The sequence below is a fragment of the Chiloscyllium plagiosum genome, chromosome 1 (assembly GCF_004010195.1).
Source record: "Chiloscyllium plagiosum isolate BGI_BamShark_2017 chromosome 1, ASM401019v2, whole genome shotgun sequence".
Taxonomy (NCBI): Eukaryota; Metazoa; Chordata; class Chondrichthyes; order Orectolobiformes; family Hemiscylliidae; genus Chiloscyllium; species Chiloscyllium plagiosum.
In genome coordinates this window covers 140,014,652-140,026,859 of record NC_057710.1, presented here as the reverse complement: position 1 = coordinate 140,026,859, position 12,208 = coordinate 140,014,652, and the positions used below count along the sequence as shown (strand labels likewise).

Below are 12,208 nucleotides of genomic sequence, written 5' to 3'. Positions count from 1 at the left end.
ACCTCCCAACTCCTGTACTCAATACTCTGACCAATAAAGGAAAGCATACCAAACGCCTTCTTTGGGACCAAAATGGGTCACAGTATTCCAGGCACGGTCTACTCCAGGCAATGTTTTGTATAGATTTAGCAAAACCTTCCTATTTTTCTACTCTCTACCCTTTGACATAAAGGCCATCAGTCCATTTTCTTCCCTATCACCAGCATCTAAAGTCAGTAGGTTGTTTTTGTGTTTCATGCATAAGAACCTCCAAATATTTTTAAAAAGCTTTTGTGGTCTATTGTGACATTATTTGTAGGTTTATCCTCAAAGTTTATATTCTCCCATTATCATTTGTTTGGTCATTTTGTTTTTGTTAGTTTTTAAAGGAGAAAGTGAGGTCTGCAGATGCTGGAGATCAGAGCTGAAAATGTGTTTCTGGAAAAGCGCAAGTCAGGCAGCATCCAGGGAACAGGAGAATCGACGTTTCGGGCATAAGCCCTTCTTCAGGAATGAGGAAAGTTTGTCCAGCAGGCTAAGATAAAAGGTAGGGAGGAGGGACTTGGGGACCTATCGCATTTCTGACGCCCCTCCCCCAAGTCCCTCCTCCCTACCTTTTATCATTGCCTGCTGGACAAACTTTCCTCATTCCTGAAGAAGGGCTTATGCCCGAAACGTCGATTCTCCTGTTCCCTGGATGCTGCCTGACCTGCTGCGTTTTTCCAGCAACACATTTTCAGCTTTGTTAGTTTTTAAACCTCCCCAAATCCTTTGTCACAACACAGTCTTTGTCACATTGAATGAAAAAAACGTACAGTTTCACACGATCCTTAACTTCTCTGGTTAACCGTTGTTGGCTTATCCCATTTCTCACTGGGGTACATCTTTGTTGTGAGCCACAAACTATGTTCTTAAATGTTCATCGCTGTTCCTCCACCACTTTTGCTGCTAATTTTCATTCCAGTCCATTCCAATTCACTCTTATAAAGACTCTTTCTTTTTAGAACATAGGAACACAAGAACTCGGAGCAGGGGTAGACCACCTGGCCCTTCGAGCCTGCTCTACCATTCAATAAGATCATCGTTGATCTTTTCACAGTCTCAGCTCCACTTAACCGCCCTCTCTCCAGAACCCCTAATTCATTTACTGGTCAAAAATTCTCTCTCTTAGCTTTAAAAACATTTACTGAGGAAGCCTCAACTACTTCACTGGGCAGGGAAGTCCACTGATTCACAACCCTCTGGGTGAAGAAATTTTTTCTCAATTCAGTTCTAAATCTGCTCCCCCTAATTTTGAGGCTTTCCACTCTTGTCCTAGTTTCGTCCGCCAGTGGAAACATAAAAACGTATAAAATTATGAAGGAAATAAATAAGATTCCCCCTCATTCCTCTAAATTGAAATGAATATAATCCCAGTCTACTCAGTCTCTCCTCGTAAGCCAACCTCTCCACTCTAGAATCAATCTACTTTTATATGAGATTAGATTCCCTACAGTGTGGAAACAAGCCCTTCGGCCCAACAAATCCACACCGACCCTCTAAAGAGCAACCAGCCTAGACCATTTCCCTCTGACTAACGCACCTAACACGATGGACAATTTAGCATGGCCAATTCACATCTTTGGACTGTGGGAGGAAACCGGAGCACCCGGAGGAAACCCATGCAGACACAGGGAGAATGTGCAAACTCCACACAGACAATCGCCAGAGGCTGGAATCAAATCCAGGTCCTTGGTGCTGCAAGGCAGCAGTGCTAACTACTGAGTCACCATGTCACCCCCTCCCAGTGCCAGAACATCCTTTCTCAAGTATGGAGACAAAATCTGCATGCAGTACTCCAGGTGTGGCCTCACCAGTACGCTATACAGCTGCAACATACCCTCCCTGCTTTTAAACTCATTTTGCTTTTTTTAATTACCTGTTGCATCTGCAGACCAAACTGCTGTAATTCATGCACATGGACACCCAAATCCCTCTGCTCAGCAGCATGCTGTAATTTTTTTTTAACCAATCAACCAATAGTCCTTTTTACTGTTATTCCTACCAAAATGAATGACTTCACATGTATTAATATTGTACTCCAGCTGTCAGACCTTTGCCCACTCAAAGTATTTATGTTCCTCTGCAACTTTACCCTATCCCTCATCTTAGTGTCATTCACAAACTTTGGCACTACATGTGGCCCCCAACCCAATCATCTGTGTAAATTGTGATTAACTGCAGTCCCAACACTGATCCCGGAGGCACACCCACTAGCCACTAATTAGGCAAAAGTGAGGACTGCAGATGCTGGAGATTAGAGTCAATATAGTGGTGCTGGAAAAGCACAGGTCAGGCAGCATCCAAGGAGCAGGAGAATCGACGTTTCGGGCAAAAATCCTCATTCAGGAATAATTCCTGATAAAGGGGCTTTTGCCCGTAACATCGATTCTCCTGCTGCTCAGATGCTGCTGTGCTTTTCCAGCAACACACTAGTCACTGGCTATTGTGGTTGGCAATCACTCATTTATTCACATTCTTTGCTTATTTATTTGTGTTATCTTAATAAGGGTGGAGTGAAATGAAAAGGAACTTTTAAAACCAGGGATTTACAAGGATGGCAGCATGTTTTGAAAGCAATGAATTTGATACCTATTTTTAAAATCTTGTTTGCAGAGTTATGGGTTCCAGCAATGTGCAAAAGAGCTGGAACCAAGGGGTTGTTTACAACTGAAGCGGATTGATAATTGGTTGTTTCAACAAAAGCCCCTAATAAAGGTCCTCCACCTGCCAAAAACAAGGTGTGTGGTTATCAGGTAACTGAGCAGCTTGAGCTGTGAATAAGAGAGAGAAGCTAGTCAGGGCAGAACAGAAACCAGCAAGTCTGCAGAAGCCAGAAAAGCTCTTTTCACAGTTCCCTGTCATAGGAGACTATTCACCTGAAGAGAAGCAGCTTATTTATCCTTCAGCTGATGCTGCAAGTTGTGACTTTGAATTGACTTTAAGAGATATATTTTGTCCTAGTTTTCTTTTCGATGAAGGAAGGTTGAGGTAAAGATAAATGAGCAGTGTGATCAAAGCCAATAAAAAAAAAAGATTTAAATGTTGAAAAATAGAAGCAGCATGAATGGGTGGGGTCAAGCTCCCACAGAACCAAGATTCTTTAGCTTTGGCTTCCTACAGTTGGTGTCTTGATGCAAAAGCTCTTATTCCTCTCTCTCTCTGTTACAGCTAAAAGCTAGAGTTCTCTGTCTCACATGCAGTTCTAGCAGCAGCAGCAGCTGCAGCAATCTGTTTTACTGAAATGTAGTTGTTTCTGACCCAAGCTACTCCCTCTCAAAATGAATGCCAAAATTCTAACATATTATGGTCACTATCTTCTCAGGGATCTTTTAGTCAGGATCATTTGTTAAACCTGCTTTATTACATATCACCAGATTCAAAACAGCTTGATTCCTGGTCTATCAGAAAATGATCTGGTGACATTTCAATTTTTATGCAGTGAAGAGTTGAGACACTCAAACAGAGAATCCTTAGTTTAACATCAATTTGTTGGGAGTTTATTCATTTCAGATGAGTGAATAGTAGGGATCTGCAATTCAGTTTCACAATCCTGGATTAGAAAACTGAGAAATCAGTTAGGTTTGTCCATTCTGATTACTATATAGCAACTCTGGGTGGGAATGAAAACACACTGATTACAAGATGGCAACAATACAGCATGTTGATAAGCCCAAGCCAGATCAAATCAGCCTCCCTGTCCCTGTATTTGCAACACAGGAAATTTTAAAAAAGAACAATGTACTAATACTCTAACTTTAGCAGAGGAAAACTCAACAAGGCAGTTTAGTAAATGTCTATGATTTAATTCTTTTTTGAATACAGCTGTCACACAATCTCAAACAGAGACAATTACAGGATAAATTCCAAGAAAAATAAGAAATATAACTGACCAATTCATTAAAGCAGTTTCAATGATGCAAAGCATCACAGGCACATGGTTGATTGATCTTGGTTGATTTCTGAAGAGACTGATCAGTGCAAACACGATCTAAACAGGCTCAGATATATTCATGGAGTTCTTATAACTGGGATTCTACTCTTCTAATTTCCAATAAGTTGATAATGGGAGGATAGTTAGAGAGCATCCTGGAATCTTTCCACCAGCTTTCACAGCCACGTCCTGTCTAAAACCACACAAACTAGTTGGTCTCTCTCTGTTTTTCCCAGCTCAAATGGGATAAAGCTCTAACATTCTGGGCTAACCACTGCAATACAGCAGAATTGCTTTTCCCTTTTCAAATTTTCATTGTGCAGAAACGGTAACAGCATTTTGAAAGCACACATTTCACGACCTCCCACACATAACATCAATCAAATTATAGATAACTATTAGCACCTTTCTACACACTCAACATCCAGAGCTGCAACTGAATCTCAAATCAAAATTGAAAAATAGACCTATTTAACTTCCAGAAAACAGTTCTAATTAAAATATGTTTTGAGATTATGCTTATCCACGCCTGGAGGTTAAAAAATAAACTTGACTCTTCTCAATATACTTCCTCGGTCTCCGCCCAACAAACTGCAAGGAATTCATGGATCTATTTGCCATTGAGGTAGAGACCAATCATGTTCCACTAACCCACAATCAAAATACTCTAATACTCCCATTGTCAACTTGCTCTAGTTTCTCTATCTCCTCTTTTGCCCTCTCTGTCTGAACTCATTATCACAAGACCTACCTCCAGTTCCGCTCTAGTTTCTCTCCTATCTCCTCTTTTGCCCTCTCTGTCTGAACTCATTATCTCAAGACCTACCTCCAGTTCCTTCAATCCTATTCCCCCTCAACTACTCATCACCCAACATCCTCTCCTAATCCCCATGTTTGAGTACTATAACTAGTTGGTTCTCTGCCTTCAGATGCTCCTCCTTCTCTTTTATACTTGCTGTCATCAGCAGCTCCAAAATAAATATCATACCTGCAAACTACACTCCCATTTCATCTAGTGTCCTTCAAAATGTTGTCACCACCCAAATCTACGCGCTACTTTCCCAGAATTCCATGCTTGAATCCATTTAACTAGGTTTGCAGTAGCCATAAACAACATGCTGTTTGATCTGGAGGAAGGTTAAAACTATCCCTCCTTGTCTTTCTTGACACATCAGTAGCAGCGTTCCCTCACATTTTATTCTTTCTGTGCACACCTCAAAGATCCATATATGGCAGTACCTTCTGGAAACAGAAGTCAATGCTGCGATCCCCAAAGGCAAGTCAATCATCTAGAGCAGCAACTTAGAGGGAAGGTTGGTCTGTGGCCTTATCAAACTGTCTAATAGCTAGTCTTTTAGATGCAGAAATTTCCATCAATTAAATATTACGAAGTCAAGTGTTTTAAGCTGCTTCTAACTTTGTTTCCTAACTACCGATTCAATCCCTGACAACTAAGATTATTTCAATTCATCTTTCACCTTGGTGTCATATTTAATCCTAAGGTAATCTTCTGGCCTAATACTCATGCATCGCTCAGTCTGCCTATTTCCACCACTGTAACACTGTCTGACCACCTGTCCCAACTCACGTGCTGTAAAAACACAATTCATGAATAGGCTGGGGCTTTGGAGGCTGAGGTTATCCCTTACAGAGGTTTATAAAATCATTAGAGACATGGAGAAGGTCAAGGTCTTTTTCTCAAGATGGGAGAGTCCAAAACTAGAGGGCATAGTTTTAAGGTGAGAGGGAAAAGATTCAAGATGGACTTGAGGGACAACATTTTCAAGCAGAGATGTATGGAATGAGCTGCAAGAGGTGGAGGAGCCTGGTTCAACATTTAAGGGGTATAACATTTAAAGGGTATCTGGATGGGTATAGGAATAGGAAGGGTTCAGAGGGATAAGGGCCAAACGTTGGCAAATGGGACTAGGTCAGATTGGGATATCTGGTCGGAGCAAACAAGTTGTACCAAAGGGTCCGTTTCCACGCTGTCTTCATTATCTCTCGCCTTGAGGATTCCAAAGTACTCCTGGCTGGTCTCCCACATTCAATCCTCAAACTTGAACCCATTCAAACTTTGCTCCCCATTTCCTCACTTGCAAAAAGTCACAGTCCCCTATTACCAAATTACAATGAACAATAATGGCTCCTGATCAAATGACAACTTTACTTGGTTCACAAACCCTTCCATGGTCTTGCCATCCCTATTTCTGCGATCTCCTAAAGACTCAGAGCCCAAAATACCAGGGCACAACTAATTCATACCTTGTGAACCCCTGATATTCATCGACTAACAACGAAAGAGCATTCTTTCAGTCATTATAGCCCTAAGCTTTGAATATCCTCCCTACATCTATTTGCCTCTCTACTTTAGCTTCCTCCTTTAAAAGATTCCTTAAGACCGACCTCGATCATCTATCCTAATGTATTTCCTCATGTGGCTTGGTCTCAGGGTGACGAAGGGCTAATGCCTGAAACATCAACTTTCCTGCTCCACCCTTTTCAACTCTTGGTCTCACAATGTGTTTGGCGATGTTCCTGTAAAGTGTCTTGGATGTTTTATTATGCTAATAATACTGTAAAAATACATAAACTGTTCTTGTTGCTGGATCAACCTCAAATTCCCATCTTTACAGGAGCATCATCTAATATTGGACACCACCTGGTTTACCTTCCCTCTTGTAACCTAAACAAACAATCTGAAACATCTGTTTTGTTTGTACATCTAATGACAAAACAGCACCAGAATAGCTTTAAAATAGCACAAAATACCAGATAATGCTGATATAGCTAAACAGTCATGTTTTCACACTGAAGTGACTGCTTGGTGTTATCATCACCATTACTGAATTCTGTGCCTAATTAAGAATACCTGCCAACATGACTTATCTTCTAAAAGAGACATGCAAAAACAATTGATTGTTTAAAGATAAACACAATTTCAAACACTAGTATTGCATAAACCAAATCCTGTGTGTCAAAAAAAAGTTAAATGACAGACTGATTTAACCTGATAAGTATTCATAATAATAAATGGTATCGAATAGACTTCAATCAACTTTACAATAATCATTGACAAAATGAATTAAGTGAGCACAGAATAAAATTTCAAATGATTCAGCCACACTAGGAAGTAATTAATATATTGCCCATATATTGTGACATTATACTACTACAACAGTAATATGGATTTTAACAAAGCTAAATTTATAAACTAAATTACATATATTCAATACATTTATTTTGTGCAGAGGTACACAGAGTCCCAACAACCAGTAACAAATTGGTGTTACAAATATTAAATTAAATCTCAGTGGAAATTGATTTAGTTTTATTTTCTCCCTTTCCCTTACTGCAGATCTTCTCATAAATCAACTGTGGAAAGTGACCACATGCCAGAGTCACTGAAGGCAACTCTCTTTTCAACTTTTCTTTGTCCGTTGTGAACAAACATTCATTCCTTACTCTGCATTTCCTCACTCTGCATTTCCTCCTGCAAGAGCACTGAGATCAAATACTCTGCATGCAATAAATAATAGCTCAGTGTTGTATTTCAAATATAGTGTAGCTTCAGGTGATAACATATTCATTTTGGTGTATATGTGCAACTGCAAGCATGCTGTGTCCAGCTTCACCTTACCAGCAGTTGGCATCCCCAAAATGGGGAAGGAAGTCAAACCATTGAGGGCTCTCACTCTCAAATATTCATGTGCTGAAGCACATAACAGAATTGATTCTGAAGGACATCTGAAGCAAGATCAAATGGTGACTCTTGTTGCTTCAGAGCCAGCTGTCAAACATGCAACATAGCCACTTCACTAACCGGTCTTCTACTTTTTCCTCCCTTTGAGGGAGCTTTAAATTCCATTTTAAGATCTCCCCAGAAATGTGTCGTGAAATGAACTCTTAGGGACAATTTTGTGGCCAGTTTAGGTTCTTGAGATCTACAATGAAATGTAGCAGTACGCCAATGAAAACTTCCTAAATACACTAACCAGGAGCACAATTTTTCCAACTTCTTAGATGGAATATAGCCCAAGAGTACAAGTCAGCAAACACCGCATACAGGCAGCAATGCTTTCTGTAACTAGCACCAAAATATATCCTTGAAAACAAAACAACTTTCCCGCAGAGGAGTATTCAATAATTCTTCAGTTGCAGTACTACAAACAAACAGCAGGTGACTTTTTTGGGGTACAGGCCATTCCTTGTTAAAAGTTGAGTAAACAGAAGATCGCAACTCACAGGACACCTAAAAACAGGAGCAATATTAAAAAGTAAAACAATTTAAAACTTCAATTCAGGACCCAATCTTTCAACTGGCAAACATAGAAGCCAGCAATAATAACCAATTTAACAGTCTCATCATTTGCTTGTGTTGGCTTTCTATATTCTGTTACGTATTGTGTAACAGAATTGTGTTGGATGTGTGTCGTGTATCATTCACCTTAGCAGTGTTTACTTCTGGAATGGGTGAAGGTAATCAAAACACTAAGAGTTCCTTTTAGGAATTGCTCACATTGCAAAGCACATTCAATAAGAACGGATTTCCAAGGGCATTATGGACAAGTTCAAACAGCCATATTTGCTGCTACCAAGACGATGCAACACAGCTGTTATACCGAATCATCTTCCAATTTTGCCTCCCTTTTTGAGATTGCTTTAAATCCCATCCCAGAATTTTCCCAACAATGAAGTTGAAAGTTTACCAAGACAGGATATCTTGGGTACACTCTGGTAGCCATGCGTGGCAGAGGCCAAAATTTCCAATCCGCAGCACCACACTTCTGACCAATCATTTTACTAACTACAGATATACGTAACTACTGGTTATACAATACCTGTAAACATTGCATGGAAGTATGGACTGCAAGCTGCCAAAACAACTCTGTGCGCTGAAATTTCAGTATCGTCAGCTACAAGTGTCACATCACATAAAAGGTTCTGACTGTAAGAGAACAGAGAGACGTTTAATTGAAGAAAATATTCAGTACCAAATCTAACACAATATCCTGTTACTAACCACTAACATCACCGTTCTGCTTCCTAAAATTCAAAACGTTAACAGAGAGTAAGGGAAATTTGAGGCTGGGAACTGTCGGAGTTTTCTAGAAATGCTGTTATGATAACCTCGGATTGCAATCATGCTGGAGAAAGTTTTACTAAGTCAACTTGTAAAAGTGACAGACCGTGCACTATAACATATTCTTCCCACTCTTGAAGGGAAGACTCAATATTGAGCGCAAGTTAATTTGCTCTCTCTGTCCACTTCCTTCCCTGTGAAATGTGTCAATAATTGATGGTCGGAGTGAGTGAATTGGTCGGTCAGTCAGTCAGTCATCACACAGATTAGAGAGGTCCACTTCATAATCTCAAAAAAGGGAAGTTCCAAATCACAAAGGAATCTTGCTGTTACAACCCAAAATGATAACATTACATAATTCAATGTGGAGCACACTCGACTACACAATTTTCAAATCTTATTGAATGTCCAATAAAATAACAAGGAAAGCAGTATTGTCTATACCATGCACTTTTAAGAATTCTTGTTTTTCATGGGTGAGAAAAAAAAAGAAAGGAATTAAAACATTACAAAGACATGTTTTCCCCAATAACGAGATCTCTATTTCTATTTTCATTTGCTCAGAACCAAATAAATTTCAGCCAACCTTGCCCAAGACTACATCAATTCTATCCTGAGACTATGTCCAGCATCCATGAAAAGGAACCTATCGAGTACATGTTAATCTATAAATAATTGTAGCCTTCATTGAGCATTTCACTAGTGGTAGCAACAGTAAACAGTTTATACGAATGACCAGTAAAATTATATAGAATATATAAGGAAGGCCCCAAGATTATAAAATACTGAAAGAGATAGAGGTGTTATCTGTTCTAGTAACTGACATTGATCAATATAAAATTTCCAATCCCACAAAATAAAAAGATAATAAAACGTTGCAAATTGGTACCAATGCTAGTGGTTTAAAAATATTGCAGGCTTTTATTTGCCTGAAAAGTTTCAGTAAAACAAAAAGCCACATAAGTATTGTCAGTGATATACTGTTCTGGAGATATATTTTGACCTTACTTATATCAATAAAGAATTGAAACGGAGGTAAAAGTGACAAAGTGTGGCATCAAGGTACCCTAGAAAAAGTGAAATCAAAGGAGGAGGGAGAAAACTTTCCACTGACTGCAGATATGCTCAGTACAAAGGAAAATGGCTATGTAGTGAAAGGTCAATATTCTCTGCTCTGGAAAATCACTAACAGTCCTAGTTCCAATCATCTTTGGCTATTTCATCAATGACTTTCTCTTCATATTAAAGGAAGGAATGTGATATTCATTGACAATTGCAGTCTTCAGTATGATTAGCAAATAATCAGTCCAAACCCACAAACAGCTAGACCTGGACAATATTCACACTTGGGCTGTTAAGTGGCAAGTGACATTCACGCAACATTAGTGTGAGGTAAAGATCACCTAATAAAGAAGAATGATTAACCACCTCCACCTTGACATTCAAAAGCATCATAAATTAACTCCCCATCATCAACATTGTGAAACAGAGCCTGTGTTGTGTCTATCGCGAGCAACCAGCCGTATAAATACTGGGGCTTTTGAGAGCAGATGAGAGACCAACTTCTGCGAGTCACTCCTGACTTCCTACAGTTTGTTCATGATCTAAAAGGAACTATGATGGAATACTCTCCATCTGCCTGGATAAGTGTAATTGCAATAATACTCACAGAGCTCAACACCACCTAGGAATACCTCCATTAAACAGTTCAATAAGCTGGCTCACCACATCCTCCTGAAGGGCAACATATGTTCGTTTTGGCAGCAACATCCTTGTTCCATGAATGAATATAAAAGATTCAACACTTTCAAATGACACAGGTCGTGGCTTATAATTAATGCAGAGTAGGACCACAACAAAATACAGGAAGAGGATTCATGCATTTCCAAAACAGGCCTGCAATTGATAAAATGGTTTGCAATATTGTGCAGTTCCAGATGCAAGTTATGAAAAGTGTGAAGGCATCAGAGAGATTGCATCAAAAATTCACAAGGTTAATTCCAGGCCTAAGGGGCTTCAGTTAGGAGGTTAGATTGGAGATATTGAGATAGTTTCCCTAAAGGGAAAGCTGAGCAATGATTTGCTAATGGTATCCAAAATCAGGAGGGGGGTCTGAACAGAGTTAATAGGAAGAAACTCTTCCCACATATGAAAGGAAAGGATCAAGAATAAGAGGGCCCAAATGTAAAGTAATTTTAAAAAGCAGCAAAAGCAACACAAGGAAAAGGAATGGGGCTGGCACAGAGGCGCAGTGGTTAGCACTGCTGCCTTACAACGCCAGGGTTCGATACCCACCTCAGACAACAGTCTGTGTGGAGTTTGCACATACTCCCTTTGTCTGCGTGGGTTTCCTCCGGGTGCTCCTGTTTCCTCCCACAATCCAAAATTGGGCAAATTAGGTGAACTGGCCATGCTAAATAGTGTTCAGGGGTGTATAGGTTAGGTGCATTAGTCAGGGGTAAATGTAGAGTAAAAGTTTGGGTGGGATACGCTTTGGAGGGTCAGCGTGGACCTGTTTCCAAACTGTAGGGTGTCTATAAAAAAAAACCTATACTGTATTACAACGGGGCTTGATAGACTAGACAGGTGTTTTCTCCTATGGATAAGGCCAGAACTAATAAAACTGTTGATTACGATCACCAATAGAAAATTCAGGAAAATGTTCTTTTTCAGATAAACACTTGGAGACAAAGAAAAAATTGCAGAGCTACTGGGAAGTAGGACTTACTTAGTTGTTTTTGCAGAGAGCTAGCACAGATGCAATGAGATGAATGACCTTCTGTGCTATGCAAAAAGCCAAAGAACAATGGAAGCTGGAAATCAGAAGCAAGAACAGAAAAAAACCTTAGCAGGTCTGGCAACATTTGTGTCAAAAACATTGCAGGTCCAATGTCCCTTTTTCAGAATACTGGCCCAAAACATTTAACTCTGCTTTCTCTCCACAAATGTTGCAGGAGCTGCTGAGTTTTTCCAGCATTTTTTGCTGTTTTGTTCCTTCTGTGCTATCAAAATTTAAAGTTTCTACCAGAATAGCAGGAACACAGAACTCAAGATCCACATTACATCATGCAATAACCAAACAGCATAGAGTTTGAAAGTAAAGCTTGTTAAATATGTAAGAAAAGAAAAAAGATGATGTTGATGGTGATAGATGAAAAAGGGCAAAAGAAGGC

At 39.7% G+C, this 12,208-nt stretch overlaps 1 protein-coding gene across 2 annotated transcripts in view; it reads right to left on the bottom strand.

Annotated features, from left to right (window-relative positions):
* klhl2 (kelch-like family member 2) overlaps positions 1-12,208 on the bottom strand; it is a 147,828-nt gene that overhangs the window by 103,113 nt on the left and 32,507 nt on the right. For both annotated transcript variants that reach the window (XM_043698470.1, XM_043698465.1), the window contains exon 3: positions 8,794-8,900. In XM_043698470.1, coding sequence (XP_043554405.1) covers positions 8,794-8,900 — 107 coding nt within the window. The remainder of the gene's footprint in view (positions 1-8,793; positions 8,901-12,208) is intronic.